The sequence below is a fragment of the Ruditapes philippinarum genome, unplaced genomic scaffold, assembly GCF_026571515.1.
Source record: "Ruditapes philippinarum isolate M1 unplaced genomic scaffold, ASM2657151v2 ctg1036_1_1_1_1, whole genome shotgun sequence".
In the NCBI taxonomy this organism is placed as follows: domain Eukaryota; kingdom Metazoa; phylum Mollusca; class Bivalvia; order Venerida; family Veneridae; genus Ruditapes; species Ruditapes philippinarum.
In genome coordinates this window covers 23,069-41,688 of record NW_026864070.1, presented here as the reverse complement: position 1 = coordinate 41,688, position 18,620 = coordinate 23,069, and the positions used below count along the sequence as shown (strand labels likewise).

At 32.0% G+C, this 18,620-nt stretch overlaps 2 protein-coding genes across 2 annotated transcripts; both read right to left on the bottom strand.

Annotated features, from left to right (window-relative positions):
- Nucleotides 1-1,158: 1,158 nt before the first annotated feature.
- LOC132724317 (leucine-rich repeats and immunoglobulin-like domains protein 1) lies at nucleotides 1,159-6,001 on the bottom strand. The gene is made up of 4 exons (XM_060709159.1): nucleotides 5,844-6,001; nucleotides 3,569-4,340; nucleotides 2,982-3,197; nucleotides 1,159-1,898 (listed from the first exon to the last, which is right to left on the bottom strand). The coding sequence occupies exons 2-4, from the start codon at nucleotides 4,334-4,336 to the stop codon at nucleotides 1,458-1,460; spliced, it is 1,425 nt and encodes a 474-aa protein (XP_060565142.1). The 5' UTR covers nucleotides 4,337-4,340; nucleotides 5,844-6,001; the 3' UTR covers nucleotides 1,159-1,457.
- A 7,044-nt stretch (nucleotides 6,002-13,045) lies between these two features.
- On the bottom strand, nucleotides 13,046-17,299 carry LOC132724324 (insulin-like growth factor-binding protein complex acid labile subunit). Its single transcript, XM_060709165.1, has 4 exons — nucleotides 17,142-17,299; nucleotides 15,829-16,600; nucleotides 15,235-15,450; nucleotides 13,046-13,913 (listed from the first exon to the last, which is right to left on the bottom strand). Exons 2-4 carry the CDS (start codon nucleotides 16,594-16,596, stop codon nucleotides 13,473-13,475), a joined length of 1,425 nt encoding a protein of 474 aa, XP_060565148.1. The 5' UTR covers nucleotides 16,597-16,600; nucleotides 17,142-17,299; the 3' UTR covers nucleotides 13,046-13,472.
- Between the last annotated feature and the right edge of the window lie 1,321 nt (nucleotides 17,300-18,620).

Sequence of the window (18,620 nt, the reverse complement as noted above, 5' to 3'; positions counted from 1 at the left end):
ACTGAAAGTCTTACACATTGTCACCGATGTTAATATGTCTATTTGGTATGTCACTTATACAATTACCGTTTACCGTTTTATCATACGTTTTAATCCGTTTGGTTTTCTTTGTAATTACCGAAAAAAGGTCGTTTCATATTCAAATGTCTCAAAACAATAATGTAAAACGAATATATAAATATTGACATCCAAATGAAAATAAAGTTTATGAATGATAGACATAATGTACTTTCGGTTTCTGCAATCATGATAATAAGTATAAATATAATGTACTGTTTACTTTTATATCATTTGGGTTGACTTTCACTCGATATATTGGAAGAAACAACTCCCATCATTTGTCAATTACTATTTGTTTACATTTTTGTTTCTTAGCGTGAGTTAGACCGAAATACCGTATTCGTTGTCCGAGGTTCTTGTCCGAAGTTTTTGACGGAAAGGACCGAGAAGTTGCGATTAAATAGCGGATATTATTGTTTACGTTTTTAGACCCAATTTTCATGAATATATTCAAACTCTATTTACATCTTTAATATTTTAAGTGAATAACAAAAAATAATTTACACATTGCAAACGGCACTTATAATCCACGTAAATTACTAAAAATAGGTTTTGTTGTTTGCTGGACAGCTTGTCGGTGGCCTAGTGTTGGATCCTTATTTTTGTTTGGGGATTCGTTCCTTGACCCTTTCGCCCTTTCTTTCAATATTTATTATAAAAAACTATTGCATAATGCATATTTATCCGAAAAGTGAACTATCTGAAAATTGTATACTAATATAAACAAACTGTAAGATATTCATCCAACCTTTAGTCAGATTTGTGTATAAATTATGTAATGGATCCAAGACCTAGAAGTCTATCCAATCAGGTCAGTAAAATCATCCACTGTCTGTTTCCTTGATGTCAATGTAATGCCTAGATTTAATTTTATAGACAATTATTCGGAAAATAAAACCATGTTCCTTGAAAAAACCACATGCTGCTCACATGAACTATTTTAACGTCGAGTTTTTTTTTCGAACAAAGTATTGAAAATCAAACTATCTTTCAAAATTTCGAATTTCATTTCTTCAGTACTTTAAGTTCTATTATTTGTAATTGCAAATCAGGATTACGTATTTCTCCAAATATTTTATTGTATTCGTTAAGCGGTTGAAGCAATAACATAATTATATTTCACATGTTGTTTTGCCTGTATGACAATATACGGTGTTTCAAACATGTAAATTGTAATTACCTGGTACACGTTTTAATTATGGTTCGGGAATAGGGAATATTTTTCCTATTTTTTCTCCGACGGGAAAACGTAAAATTATAAACGGCTTATAAAATATTGAACAATGTTTTCTCATATGTGTGTCTAGTACATAAGTTTTATCTGATTAAGCATTTTACGTATAAAAGTCTGCTCAAATTTGACATATAAATATCTATTTGAATAATGAAATTTTGTCCTACATACACACAAAATCGCTTGGTTTAAGGTCAATGAAAGACTTTCCTGCGAGCTTGACTGGTGTTGCACATTTGAGCGTGTACGGTAGCTCAATGGTATATGTGGCATTGTCCAGTGCTTCTCTCAACCACCTTAGGTGACAATCACAATTCCACAAGTTACCAGCTAGATTTACATAAGCACTGCTTGTAAGATGAGAGAAAACCTCAGCCTGAAGACTTTGTAACCTATTAAAACTGAGGTCAATCTTGCTTGATTGCAATGATTTGAATGCATCTTGGGCAATGGCTGTTATCCAGTTATATGACAAGTTTAACCATAAAAGTGAAGTCAACCCGACAAACGTATTATTAGTAACTGCAGATAAATTGTTGTGACTCATGTCCAGGTTTTGTAAATCGACCATGCTTTGAAAGGTAAAGTCCTCCAACTGTGCAATCTGAAAATATTATGTAAATATGATATGATATTTTTATTATTTTACTTACTTTTTATGTGGATAGTGGATACAACAAAGGTATTCTATTAATAACATGACAAAGAAATTTAGAATTATGAAATGTTGTTCGTTATTATCTTGTATAATAGAGTCTTAACAAAGTGCTGCTAACTTTTGACATTTAACAACAATTCTGAATGTAACTGTTTGTCTCAATTCAATCACGTTATATCATGGAGTCAGCAGGTGTCAAGTGCTGTATGGAAGGTGAAAAAAAAATACTCTTACTTTACTTCAGTTTTGTAAATTGTTTTTTTTTCTAGACCTACGCGGTCACTCACAGATGCAAAAACATAATGGTGTTGAATGTTGATTTATGCTTAAAAATCTGGAAACAAAGTGATCCCTCGGAAGAATTAATCACAACAAAATTACATGAACATTGCAGACTTGGTTTGACTAAGTCTGAACATGAGGGATAATGAATGAGTGCAACATCCCTCACACCCCTAGCACTGGCTTGAGCGATACTCAATTCTCAACACTTAAAAGTGCTGGCATCAATGAACCCGAAGTACCAGAAAAATATAACAATACTGAGCTGTTCTTATGGGACGGAAGAACACTAACACATTCCATCAGATTTAATTAATTTAGAAAACAAACGAGAACAAAGATCAACAGGGCAAAGGCAAAGTTCACAGGACGCAGCCCCCTACATTCCAGCTGCAACAGCAGGGCGCAAGAAGGCAACGAACCAAAACCGGTAAAGGAATCAAGGGTAGCGAAAGGAGGAGAGGGACATGAAATGAGTGAAATGATAAACACTAAAAGGGGCCATAATGGAATTAAAGGGACAAGGGACAACTGCTTCTTTTCATTGTTCTCAAGGGATCTCCCTTCTTTTCGATTTGTGTGTTTATTTCTATGCAAACACAATTTTGTCTTGACATGACATAATTTGTTACCAAACAATGTTTTTTTATATTTCCATGTTGTTGTGATTTATATATTAGTTATTACGTGTATTTGAAACAAGAAAATAAAATAAGTTTAATCAAGAGGAGTCTTTGTAATATTTACCTTGTTTTGGTCTAGTTTGAAATCATGTACAGTGACGAGTTGTCTAAATGCATCTTTATCTACCACACTGATGTTATTACTACTCATATGTAATTCATACGCTCCTGTTAACCCAGCTAATGTGTTTCCCGTTAATTTATTTATGCTATTGTAACTCATATCCAACGAGATTTCTTTGTCTAACCCATCAAAAGCAAAGTCTTCAACATTTGTGATCTGAAATAAACGTTGTAATATTTATATTCAACTCTGGTATAAACATAACATTTGTAGACTATTGTTTGTGGATACCTTGGTATGAGCAAAGGAAATTTTAATAAATGTAATAACTCCATGGTCGTTTGCGTTTACTTATACTCCTTTGTTAAAATATTGTTCTTGTTAAATCTAGTAATCAAATGACTAAATATGACATTTTATGATTTAATTATCGTCAAAACCTCAATGCAGTAAGAAAAATACAGATAACGATATGTTAATTTATGCTTTCTAAGTTTTTTTGCGATTGATGTTACAGTATTACATGCGTGAGTTTATATATCTCCCTAACAATGACGACATTTTCACATGAACAGTAATTTTCATACCATATTTTGTTGAAGATACAAGTATATCAGATTCGGCGTAGATTTGAAGTCATGAGCTCTAAGCTCAAAAATGGCATTGTCGCTGTAATCGACACTTGTTACAGTACTTGGAAGATTGGACAATACGTGTTTCAATTTGTTATCAAAAAATGAAACAGAGTCAAGTGCTTGGTTTTTCTTGAATACGTCCAAAGGAAAACTGTCTTCGTTTAGATTGTTGCCATTGAACTCGAGCATTGAAAGAGAAGGAATAACATCAAACACATCAGCTTCTAATTCCATTAACATACAGTACCACAAACTTAACGTTTCTAAGTTTGGGTAGTTCTTAAAGCTACCAGACTTTAGAGTTCCTAAATTGATGTCCGATACGCTAAGCTCACCAATATAAGATGGTAACAGCTGTGGGATAGAAGTCGAAACACCGCCTTCGACGCCTATTTCATTAAGAAATGGCAAGTCCAGGGCCGTAAGATTGTAATTCTCATCATTTGTATTTATTTCCTGAAAGGCGAAGATTTGTAATTTGAAGAGCTTTTCCAGTGGCTGAATGTGAATGTGGGATATATTACACCCGCTTAAATCTAGCAAATTGGTGTCTTTGGGAATATTTGACGGAACATCGGTGAGGTTAGCACAATTTACTTCCTTTATTCCAAAGAAAGTGTCGCATTCACATGAGGCAGGGCACGTAACATTTTTGCTTACAGCTTTAACGATGAACGGACAAAGCATATATAGAGAAAAGGAAAGTCGTCTTACAGACATAGTTCTGAAAATATAAAAACAGAAGAATTGTTATAATGAATATAATGTTTTTGTTGTTGTTGTCGTTGTTGGGTTTAAGTCACACAGACACTTTAAAGGTCATATGGCGACTTTTCAGCTTTACTGTTTGAAGTAGACGTCATGTTTTCCTGTGTAAATTATCTCAAGCACAAACGGCCACCTGAGTAGAGCTACAGACGTTCCATATGCTATTTTGATAGCAAGATTGGAAGACAAGTTGTTCGAAGTCAACGAGCCTAATCAGTTATACTGGTTTAGAAGGACCTCATGTGCTTTTCTATCGGACATGGACGCCCCATAAAAATACTCGTCATTTCTGTTTATTTCAGTTTCAATCAATTTTAGTGTTCAAATCATCGGGTTCGAGATATATTTTTCAAATGATGAAAAGCTGGTGCATCCTTTGGTACCTTAAATAGTATAATCATATATATGATCATTATTATTAACAGTCTATAGTAAATAATTTAAATTATATGTTATAACGAGAACTGTCGGAGGACAGTATTGGCTCGACTATTCGGAGGGCTGTCACAAGGGTGTTTTATTGAGTATAATAATACTAATTACCTATGAATACATAAAATTGACAGAAAAGATACAAGGCTTGTTATTAAGATGTTTTATCAAGTAAATCACTGCTTTATTATTATGAATGCATAAAATTGTCCCAAATAAGGCACAAACCCTTCAGTAGTTATGGAGATAACAACTTACAAGCAAAACTTTACCATGAATTTCTAAGTTGAAAAAAGGGAGAAAAATCAGCCTTAATGCAAGAAAGAATTATGGATCTTTGTCAGTGACCTACAATTATGACCCTACATGCATATGTGAAGTTTTAAATAAATATCTTTAATAGTTATTTAGATATGTTAAACTTGCATAAAAACATTAACCAAGAGACTAAGTAGAAAAGGGGATATGAATCAGCCTAAATGCAAGATAGAGTTATGGAACTTGATCAGTGACATACAATTATGACTCTCCAATTATCACCCTAAGTACATGTGTAAAGTTTCAGTAAATATCTTTAACCTTTAACCAAATTTCTAAGTTTGAAAGGGGCACAATTCTGTCAATAATGTAGGCAGAGTTATCCAACTTGTCAATCTGATGTACATTGATACTATAAATAAGTATTGTAAGTTCCAATTGAATATCTCAAGCAATAATTGAGATATTTGACTTTACAAAAAACTTTAACCAAAATTTCTAAGTTAAAAAGGGACATAATTCTGTCAATATTGTAGGCAGAGTTATCCAACTTGTCAATCTGACGTACCTTGTTACTATAAATAAGTATTGTAAGTTTCAATTGAATATCTCTAGCAATAATTGAGATATTTGACTTTACAAAAAACTCACCAACGCAGACGCCGACGCGAACCCTGACGCCGACGCCGGGGCGACTACAATAGCTCTCATATTCTTCGAATAGTCGAGCTAATAATGAAAAAAAGTAAAAGTTTAAAAGAATACTTGCATGTCATCAGAGATGAGTTAAATTATCAAATAAATTGAAAAAAACACATCAATTTTATAATCCGTTTCGTGTTTCAAACTTGCGGAATGAATACCTAAAAGATTGAGCGTAACGTGCCTGAAAATATCCAACGTAACTATTTGTAGAAATAGGAGTAGACTTCCCTTTTTATTTACGTATGAAATTAAAGAATATATACATCAATGGAAAACCTGAAGCCTAATACCAGTGGATCTACGCATATCATCAAAATAATTCACGCTGATAACAACCAATATACTGAAAGAAAGTGTTGTATTACCAAAACAAAATATGGCATACTTGACTTTTAAGGTCAAACACTCCACCATTATTTTATATTAAATCTAAAACAAATAAAATGTTTCTTTATAATTAACTTCGTTTGCAGATAAACTAAAATGGTTCTTGTACTTTTCAAAAACAAATGCAAGGAAAATGTAATAAGAAGAGATAAAAAATTAATAAAAAATATCGCTTTTGCACAATTTTTTGTATTTCTAAGCTGAATAAAAGTGTGTGTGCTGTTTTGATAGATGGACTTATCATAAATGATTGTTGATTGTATACTGAGTATGACTTTAATTTGCAAATAAATAAATAAATACTATTAGATAAATAATCAAACAAAGTAAATAAGTAAATAAATAGATAGATAAATAAATAGATAAATGAATAAATGGATAATAAAACAAACACACAAACAAACAAGTAAATAAATAAATAAATTCAATTTCTGATACGTGAATTCAACACTATTAAACGTTTGGTAAATAATACGTAACCCGAGTGCCTACTGGGTGAACTTTTTGTCATCATAAAAATATTTCCTTTTTCCTGTGAACGGTTACAGATCCTATTTTACACAAGCATGGCCATAGTTTTGAATCTGATATGCTACACGAATGAAAAACAAATACAAAATATATGTACACTGTCATTCAATATCATTACAAACTACTGAATATGGTGAACATAACTGAACACCATATAATTACATTTTATAAGACGTTCTAACCATGTTCCCTGTTAGGACTGAAAATGTAGAGCCTTTGTCACTAGTATGGATCCAGACTAACATGCCACATTAGTGCACTCTTACCAGGCTGTGTTCCAATATTAGATTAGAATCTTATAATAGTCTTTAACACATAATTGAGCCACGTCACGACAAAACCAACATAATTGGTTTGCGACCAGCATGGATCCAGACCAGCCTGTGAGTGGTACATATAAATAATAGACGGTATAGTAAAGCGGCATGATTATGTTTCAATAATGATATGTTATAAAACTAACGATAATATCTTGATTGTATATAAATTATGCAAATGTTAACCATTATATATAGATATACTTTAATAAGTAAAGAGATGTCCTTAAAATATACTACACACAATGTTCGGTATCATTAAACCTAGAATATTCTTTATATATCAGTTTATTTAAAGTTGACTTAAAGTGTTTGAAGATATATATCTACTGCTAAGATTATTGTTTGAATTTTTTATCAAGAATATTTTCAAAAAAATGCTTGTAAAAATATTTGCTTAAAGGATAAAACCCTACTTTAAATAGAAAAATGATATATATTCAAGAAAAAAGTATTCTGTTCAGGTAATTTTTTTTTTCATGCACATTTTCTATGTTACAACTCTTTCGAGAATCGACCATAAGATTCAGCAATATAATTTTACTGTTGAATGAATTTATAGCAGTATTTCCATAAAACACCCAATGCAGGTCATATTTTCGCATTGCAACATCGCTAGCGATTGGCTGAAACAAGCGCAAGGAAAACCGTAAGATTCAGTGAGACATGAGGTGATTGGAAGAAAATGGAATGTTTTTAGTATGAAAACTAATTTAGAAACTAATACTATATTATTTTCTTATGAAAATAAAATATTTCATTTGTGTCTGTGATAATTTGTGACTTTTATTTGCATTTATAAACAGTGTATGTCAGTTCTGTGATCAGCAGAAAATAAAAAAAGGGGAGTAATGTGCTTTGAAGTTATTTTTAAAAAAATGTGGCTGGCTACCACTATATAATAAGATAATATTTATGTGCCAGGCATTTCATTCTCTTAGAAAAATCACTTTTACAGCAGAAAAACTCAAATTTAAGTAAATCTATGGGAAAATCAATTCTAGCGTCTGACCTACATTTGAATATCTATCATGTAGTGGTTGAATAGATAGCTTGACACGGTATGTATACGGAAGAAGTATAAAGTATATTTAAAATAGGTCACAGTTTGATACAAACAAGGCTAATTGCAAGAAATTTTTAAAACCAAACAATAAAAGGTGTAAAAATTGGGGATAGCTGTATCTTCTCTAAATCCCTCCAGAGGCGTGCACGTCGCGGAGAAGGCACACGGCAGGTCAAGGTCAAGTCACCTTAAGTACCAGAGATGATTAGTTGACCTGTCGTGACAAACTCTGGAGGGTTGGCGCTCACGAAGGCCGTTTTGTTATCGTCGGTCAGGAAGCTGATGCCTTGACGATATTGTCGTCTCCGTTACCACCACTGAACGAAGAACGGGCTACCAGAAGATTCGGCATGAAAAAGGCAAAGGAGGCTATAATTTCCGACATATGGTTATTCCGGCGCTGAGTATAAACAAACTTAAAAACACACACACAAGGAGGGGTGTAAAAATTCTTTACTATGAAATGAATGTTTAAGTGGACAAACTAGAAGCACATACACATTCATATACACCAAAGCATCAATAGGCTATCTGAAATTGAAGGATTTCTAATGAAATGCAAAAAGAATCCATTGGATATATTATTGTACCGGTTACTTAAATCTTAATAAAAGTTTACTACATGTCTAAATAAAAAATACAGATGTTCTGATAAAAGTAGGATTCAAAAGAAACGATAATTATTAAAATCTGAAGAAAATCAGGTGAAAATAAACATATCAATAAACATATATTTTGCATCGTGGAATCTTACATAAAAAAAATAATAAACAAAGAAAAGTTAACTACAGTATCATTGAACCTCATGTAGCTTATTAAACCCCTGCAAGTGTATCTTTCTGTCCGAGCTTACATGTATTTTTAAATAAAAACAGGAAATTTTAAATAAATATTGCATACATCTGCATTTTTTGTTATTTACCCTGAGGCCCTCTTATCAGCAGGAGACCAGGGTAACGAAAACAGTCGCTAATACACAGCAGGACTTGAGACTTTCCTCTTGTATAAAAGCATTCCCTTTATACATAAAATTTTTGATATAGAAATCTTAATATAATAAAGTTATCAATTTTATTTATTTCATGGACAAATTTTAATTATTTATATCTTTAGAAAGTATGCAAGCATTTCATGGTTTCACAGTCTATGGATTGTCTTAGAACCAATGAATTAATATTCTCTTTCAATCTTGAACATGAGGAATTGCCTCTTAAGTTATGTATTATTATGCAGAATGGCAAGAAATCGGGTAAATGGATAAATATAGAAAATTCCCTTTAGAGACAATAATATCTTCTATGCTTTTATGCCATTATGATTTTTTTGTATATTTGACTATGCAAAAAATATGGTCATTTATCAATATGACTTACTAGCCTGAGTGCCAACGCCTGATGAATCCCGGGCTTATGTCTAACATACATTTTGAGAAAACCAGGGTATTTCAATGCATACTTATAATCTGCAAAATTGAATGTTCTTTGTTATTTACCTTGAGGCCCTCTTATCAGCAGGAGAGTATGTGGTATAATGAAAACATTCCATCTCAGAAAGAACCAATACACAGCATGACTTGAGATTTTCCTCTTCAATAAAAGTATTCCCTTCATACATTAAATTTTTAATATTGAAATCATGAATAAAGTTATCAAATTTATTCATTTGATGGATAATATTTTAATTATTTATATCTTTAAAACATATGCAAGCATTACACAGTTGATTTCTAAATTATCACAGTATATTGACTGTTTAAAAATCAATGTATTATTATTCTCTTTCAATATTGAACATGAGGAATTGTCTCTAAGTAATATATTATAGAAATAATATTTTAGCTCAAATATAAACCCTTCCTTGATTTGTTTGAGCTTATGAAAAAAAGTGTATGTTGTTACAAACTAAATTAATTGGGCCAGAATTATCACACTGATTTTCCCATTTATACACTAGAAAAATTGATATGAATGTAGAACAGAACCCCACCAGTCAAAACCCCACACATCAAAATTTTATATTTTCCAATTGAAAAACATGGCCATTTAAAAAAGCTTTAATAAATGTCTATAGATTTATAGAATTAGTTTAACTATTTTCTCGGAACTTTTTCATTATTTTAACAATCATTAATTTATAATTATCTATCAATTTTAGTTTGCTTATCTACCAATATTAGTTTGCAGAATTCCTTTGGAAAAAAAACTTTGATATACGCAAAGAATCTCATTACAATAAATATAGTTTGAATATACTGTTATAGGTAGTGTGATACCTTCTGTTGCTTCTGGTACTTCTTTTAAATATGTATAGATTGTATAAATGATCAGGAATGCTTTATAAATTCACTTTTAACTCACAATGCTTTAAATAGCCGTAATTTCTACCAACAAAATAATATAGAGAAAAACAGAATCCTTAAAGAAAGCCCAACACGGAAAGGTGTTTCTCCAATTTTCACCTTTTTTATTTTTAACAAACTTGTACTTTGTATCTGTTATCTAATAAGAGACTGACGGTTTCCGACAATATGTCTTAAAGTTAAAATATTCTGTGTTTATTCTTTTTTCGAGAATCAATGCCCTACTTATACAACAAATATAGCTACATACCGACTATTCTATCACATTAGCCGACATTAGGACCTTCATAATCATCAGGTAGGGAATCGTCTGGTAACACGTACATACCTATCTCCTCATACACCTTTGTTAATCTTCGTCCATGTAAGAACATCTATAAATAGTAACAAACATCTATAAATAGTAACAAAATATCTATAGATAGAAACAAAATATCTATAAATAAGATCAAAAATATTTATGAAAAGTAACAAACATAATGAATAACAAGTATAAAATATTTATTTATAGTATATCATATGTAACAAAACATCTTATTTTTCTAAACAATTCACTAGATTTACAAACGAGAAATTATCAGACAAGAAACAAACACAAAAAATATATGTACACTGTCATTCAGTATCGTTACAAACTACTGAGTAGGGTGAACATAACTGAACATCATATAATTACATTTTATAAGACATACTTAACGTGTTCCCTGTTGGAACTGAAAATGATTACCCTTTGTCGCCAGTATAGATCCAGACTAGCATGCACATCCGTGCAGTCTGACCAAGCTCAGTTCCAATATTGCATTGGAACCGGAATAAGTCTTTTACAAATATTCAGCAGGTCAAGGGTTAACAATGTTTTTCAATAAAGATAAAGAACCATAGTAACAGAAGAGAAATAAAATGTTACAGTACAGTAAAGCCGTATGATTATGTTTCAATAAGTATATGTTATATAAATGGCGATAACATCTTGATTGTATATAAATTATGCAAAACGTTCAGCTTTAGAAAGGTAAAGATGTCCTTCAAATCAACTACACACAGTTTTCGTTATCATTAAGTTAAGGGTATATGTTTTGTTCTTAATAATTACCTACAAACACTTTTCGTTATCATTAAATTAAGGATATGCTGTATGTACAGTTTAACACCTCGTGTTTATAAGCTCATATACTCGTAACCCAATGTGCTTGGCAAAACAAAACTATAACTGATATAATGTAAAAAAAGCTAATTCTACCTAATTCTACATATTCAAAATTTAAATGGCATGTGTAGGAGTAAGACTTAAAAAATGTGGTTGTAGTTGTTGTTGCTTTTGACATACCTAAATGTAAACTATTAATCTGATTGAAGAATTTAGTCAAAATACACGTCATTTCACATAATGAAAACGCCCTCGAAAACGTTATATAATAGAAAGAGCATCGAAACACGACGCTATCTGATTTATTCCTCAGTGTTTTGATTTATTTCATAGGCAAAAAGTAAAACACGTCCCATGAAAAAATAATGTTGAAACCCGAGAAAAAGAAACCAATGAACGAGGTTCTGAATACGATATTTCTATCGCTATCCTTTTCTCTGTTGTCAAATATGTTAACCTCAGAAAAAATGGGCCAATGCTCTGGAGTGCGGGTAACTATATCTGTATTCCAGCACACGCACTGTGCATGCGTATGATTTAATATATTTTAAAAAATATTCATATCCTTTATTGCAAAAAAGTTATTCGTTAAGGACAGTTGACTTAAAATAACCCCACCCCACACAAAAAAAAAACAAACAAAAAACAACAAACAAACAGACAGAGAATAAAACATTTGAGCTATTATAATGTCGAGGGTGAATGTCCATGGTAAAAAGATAGCTTTACACGGGATGTATCGGAAATTGTATGAAACAGAGGAAAACATAATCCCCGAAGAACGGCAAACACGGCAAAATTTAAAACAATGCAGGCTGAGTTTGCTTTGTGCTCTTCCCTGTTTTTTTGTTGGGGGTCCTGCTTGGCTCCTTGCCGATAGTCCTTTGTTGCTGGGTCATTTGGGCATTTTGTTCATCATTTTTTCATTATGTCTGTTCATGGACGGTACTGGAATTTGTTCATAAGAGATAAAGTAAAGTGTAACGTCACTTAGGTTCCGTGACACCTGTATTAACGTTATCAAACAGCAACACAGTGAAGTATTAGAATGAATTATTACAATATCAAAAATATAACTATACTGGAGAGAAATACGGGGCAACATTTTACAACTGACTGCCACAAAGCATTGACACCTGCAGTTGTATGATAAACGGCATTAAACATGATTTGATTTCGAAAATTGATAAAGATCAATTCGATTCATTTGATGCCAGAAACGACGTCAAAAACGATTCAGATTATTTCAAAAACACTTATTGCACTATATGATGGAGAACATAGACCTTTGTCTTGAATGGATAAACAAATACTAGCTATAAAATTGAGGACTAGGCTATACTCAGTAGTCTGAAAGTGTAACAACTCTCACGTACTGTAGCACTGGCCAAAAAAATATTTCAATCTTTTTTGTTGAGATCCTTAACTGGATGGCACAAGGAATACAACAATCAAAATCTTTCAAAATTTCTAAACCTCATTTATTCAGTACTTTAAGTATTATTATATGTTATTGCAACTCAGGATCAATAAACTCTCAAAATATTGTATTGTACTCGCAAAGTTGTGTATTCGGTTCAAACAATATTATATCTTTTCAATGTTGTTGTGCCTGTATAATTCTTTACAAGTTTTCAAACATGCAAATTGTAGTAATTGATGTATTACACATTCAAAATGTGGTTCGGAAAAAAGAGATATTTTACGTTATGAAGATTGCCTCTTGTCTCTCCGACTGGAAAGCGTAAAATAATAAATGAAGTATGAAACATTGAACAATGTTTTCTAATCCGTGTGTCTAGTACATAATTATTATCTGATTAAGCATTTTACATATAAAAGTCTGCTCAAATTTGATATATAAAATATCTATTTGAAATTTCGTCCTACATACACACAAAATCGCTTGGTTTAAGATCAATGAAAGACTTTCCTGCGAGCTTGACTGGTGTTGCACATTTGAGAGTGTACGGAAGCTCAATGGTATAAGTGGCATTGTCCAGTGCTTCTCTCAACCACCTTAGGTGACAATCACAATTCCACAAGTTACCAGCTAGTCTTACATTAGCTGTGCTTGTAAGATGAGAGAAAACCTCAACCTGAAGACTTTGTAACCTATTAAAACTGAGGTCAATGTCGCTTGATTGCAATGATTTGAATGCATCTTGGGCAATGGTTGTTACCCAGTTATACGACAAATTCAACCATAAAAGTGAAGTTAACCCGACAAACGTATTATTATGAACTGCAGATAAATTGTTGTGACTCATGTCCAGGTTTTGTAAATCGACCATGCTTTGAAAGGTAAAGTCCTCCAACTGTGCAATCTGAAAATATTATGTTAATATGATTGTTCTGCTTCATGCTTAAATGCGGAAGACAATTAGTTTATAACAAATTTATTTAAGAATATTAATGAACATGCATGAGTTTAGAAACACGTATAATAGTATGGTCTATATGATTTTTTTTGTCTCAATACTTATATTCACTTAGAAAATGCTCTTAGAATAAAAGTATTGAATCAACACAAATTATAATAATGGTAGTACACATATGTATGCATCAATATGATTTTTTACTTACTTTTTATGTGGATAGGGGATACAATAAATGTACTCTATTAATAACATGACAAAAGAAATTTAGAATTATGAAATGTTGTTCGTTATTATCTTGTATAATAGAGTATTAACAAAGTGCTGCTAACTTTTGACATTTAACAACAATTCTGAATGTTACTGTCTATCTCAATTCAGTCACGTAATATCATGGGGTCAGCAGGTGTCAAGTGCTGTATGGCAGGTGAAAAAATTACTTTTACTTTACTTCAGTTTAGTAAATTGTTTTCTTTCTAGATCTATGCGGTCACTCACAGATGCAAAAACATAATGGTGTTGAATGTTGATTTATGCTTAAAAATCTGGAAACAAAGTGATCCCTCGGAAGAATTAATCACAACAGAATTACATGAACATTGCAGACGTGGTTTGGCTAAGTCTGTACATGAGGGATAATGACTGAGTGCAACATCCCTCACACCCCCGGCTTGAGCGGTACTCAATTCTCAACACTTAATAGTGCTGGCATCAATGATCCCGAAGTACCAGAAAAATATAACAATACTGAGCCGTTCTTATGGGACAGAAGAACACATACACATTCCATTAAATTTGACTAATTGAGAAAACAAACGAGAGCAAAGATCAACAAGGCAAAGGCAACGTTCAGAGAACGCAGCCCCCCCCCCCCTACACTCCAGCTGCAGCAGCAGGACATCCAGAAGCCACCGAACTAAAACCAGTAGAGGAATCAAGAGTGGCGAAAGGAAGGGAGAAACATGAAATAAGTGAAATGATAAGAACTAAAAGGGGCCCATAAGGGAATTAAAGGGACAAGGGACAACTGCTTCTTTTCATTGCCCTCGAGGGATCTCCCTTATTTCCGATTTGTGTGTTTATTTCTATGCAGACATGATTTTGTCTTGACATGACATACGAAAGGTTTTATCTAGTGTTAGAAGAACTTGTAACCCAACCAATATTTTTGATGTTTACATGTTGTTGTTATTTATATATTGGTTATTTCGTGTATTTGAAGCAATAAAAAGAAATAAGTTTAATCAAGAGGAGCCTTCGTAATATTTACCTTGTTTTGGTCTAGTTTGAGATCATGTAAAGAGACGAGTTGTCTAAATGCATCTTTATCCACAACACTGATGTTATTACTACTCATATGTAATTCATACGCTCCTGTTAACCCAGCTAATGTGTTTCCCGTTAATTTATTGATGTTATTGTAACTCATATCCAACGAGATTTTTTTGTCTAACCCATCAAACGCAAAGTCTTCAACATTTGTGATCTGAAATAAACGTTCTAATATAATCAGCTCTGGTATAAACATAACATTTGTAGACTATTGTTGTGGAGACCTTGGTATGAGCAAAGGAAATTTTAATAAATGTAATAACTCCATAGTCGTTTGCGTTTTCGTTTAATTTCTACTCCTTTGTAAAATATCGTTCTTGTAAAATCTAGTAATCAAATGACTAGCCGTGCCATTTTATAATTTAATAATTTTCAAAACCTCAATTCAGTAAGAAAAAAAGACAGATAACGATATTTTAATTTATGGTTTCTGTGTTTGTTGGTTTGTTTTGCAATAGTATTTTATGCATGATTTTATATATAAATATATATAACAATGACGACATTTTCACATGAACAGTAATTTTCATACCATATTTTGTTGAAGATACAAGTATATCAGATTCGGCGTAGATTTGAAGTCATAAGCTCTAAGCTCAAAAATGGCATTGCCGCTGTAATCGACACTTGTAACAGAACTTGGAAGATTGGACACTACGTGTTTCAATTCATTATCAAAAAATGAAACAGAGTCAAGTGCTTGGTTTTTCTTGAATACGTCCAAAGGAAAACTATCTTCGTTTAGATTGTTGTCATTGAACTGAAGTAATGAAAGAGATGGAATATCATCCAACACACCAGCTTCTAATTTCGTTAACATACAGTCCGACAAAAATAACGAATCTAAGTTTGGATAGTTTCTAAAGCTACCAGACTTTAGAGTGCCTAGATTGTTTTCTGCTACGCTAAGCGTACCAATATAAGGTGGTAACAGCTGTGGGATAGAAGTAGAAACGCCGCCATCGACGACTATCTCATTCAGGAGTGGCAAGTCCAAGGCCGTAAGATTGTAATTCTCCTTATTTGTATTTATTTCCTGAAAGGCGAACCTTTGTAATTTGAAGAGCTTTTCCAGTGGCTGAATAGGAATGTGGGATATATTACACCCACTTAAATCTAGGTAATTGGTGTCCTCAGGAATATTTGATGGAACATCAGTGAGGTTATAACAATCTACTTCCTTTGCGCCAAAGATAGTTTCACATTCACATGAGGCAGGACACGTGATATTTTTGGTAACAGCTTGCACGATGAACGGACAAAGCATGTATAGAAAACAGGAAAATCGTCTAAAAGACATAGTTCTGAAAAGATAAAAACAGACGATTTGTTAAAATAAATGAAAAAAAAAATTTTTTTTAATGGTTTAAGTCACACCTTCCCTTTAAAGGACATATGGCGACTTTTCAGCTTTACCGGTTAAGGAAGACATCATGTGCCCCTCCTTACATAATTAAAGGCATAAGCAGGCACCCGAATAGAGCCACCGACGTTCTATAAGCTAGCTGAATAGCTTCCTCACATAAAAGAATCCGAAGTCCCTGGTAAGATTTGAACCCACAGGTGTGGGGTCAGCGGTTCGAAGACAACAATCTTTAACTCTAGGCCACGGATCCCCATCCCATAAAATAGTCTACATTTTTGTGTGTTTTAGTTTCAAACTATTTGTAATTTTCAGGTCAGCGGCTTCGAGAGATATTTTTCAAATGATGAAAAGGTGGTATAGAGCCGTGTTACCTTTAAAGTATGATCATATCTTATGATCATTTTCATTAATAGTCTGAATCAAATAATAGTGTTATAATAATAATAATAAAGAAAGAAATAGTTAAAAAGGATACTTGCATGCGATAGATTAGCTAAATTTTGGTAGTTGAATTATCCACTAAACAGTTAAAACAACAACTTTATATCAGTTTAGTGTTTCAAACTTGCGGAATGAAAACCTTTTGCTTGACATTCAAAGAATAAGCCTGAAAATTCCAACGTAACTATTTATATGAATAGGAGAAAACTTGCCGGGTTATTAATGTATGAAATTAAACAATTTATACCTTTGTCAACGAAAAACCCGAAGCTCCATACCAATGAATCTAAGAACGCTTATCATCAAAATAATGTACGCTGATAACAACTAATATACAAAAACAAAGTGTTTTATTTCCAAAACAAAATATGGAATTCATGCACTCCGCCGTTATTTTGTTTAAAATCTAAAAAAAATATATGTTTATAATTAACTTCTGTTGCAGATGAAATAAAATGTTTCTAATATTTTGGAGTGGTTAAAAACTACCTTTTCTGAAGTTCTAGCCAAAACAAATGTAAAAAATGAGATAAGAGATCAAAACAGATTGCATTCGTAAATATTTTTGTATATAATTTCTGAGCTGAATGAAAGTTTGTGCTATTTTGAGAGATATACTTATCATAAATAAATGAATGTCAATTTACAAATAAATAAATAAATAAATAAATAAATAAATAAATAAATAAATAAATGAATAAATAAATAAATAAATGAATAAATTAATATAAATAAATAAATAAATAAATAACTTTTTTAATAAAAATGTAAATAAATAATAAATAAATTTCTATTTATCATTCGTGAATCTAACACTTTTATTGTGTTAATTAAAACATGTGTCTAATAGGTGAAAATTGGCTCTGCCTTCCAAACTAGTACAATATATTACATAATTTCCATGTTGTGCTATTTTACACAAGCATAGTCATAGGTTTGAACCTGATATATGAAACACAAACACAAAAAAATACTGTCATTCAATATCGTTACACACATTGAACAGGCCTTATGTTCATTTCAGAAGACATTCTTAACCTATACCCTGTTGGAACTGAAAATGTTAAGCCTTTGTCACTAGTATAGAATCAGACTAGCATGCATATCGTGAGTCTTAACAGGCTCAATTCCAATATTGACTTCTTGTATAAATATTCAGCAGGTCAAGGGTTAACAATGTTTTTTTTAATGAACCATAGTAACTGTGAGTGACAGATATATATAATTGACAAGGAGAAGAGAAATAAAATGTAACAGTATAGTAAAGCCGTATGATTATGTTTCAATAAGTATATGTTATAAAACTGGCGATAATGTCTTGACAGTATATAAATTATGCAAAACGTTAACCATTAAATAGGTAAAGATGTCCTTAAAAATTAACTACACACAATTTTCGTTATCATTAAATTTAGGTTATACTGTATATATAGTTGTAACACCTCGCGTTTATAAGCTTATATAACCTTATCCGCTTGGCAAAACATAATATCATTTTTACTGTGAAAAAGAATAGC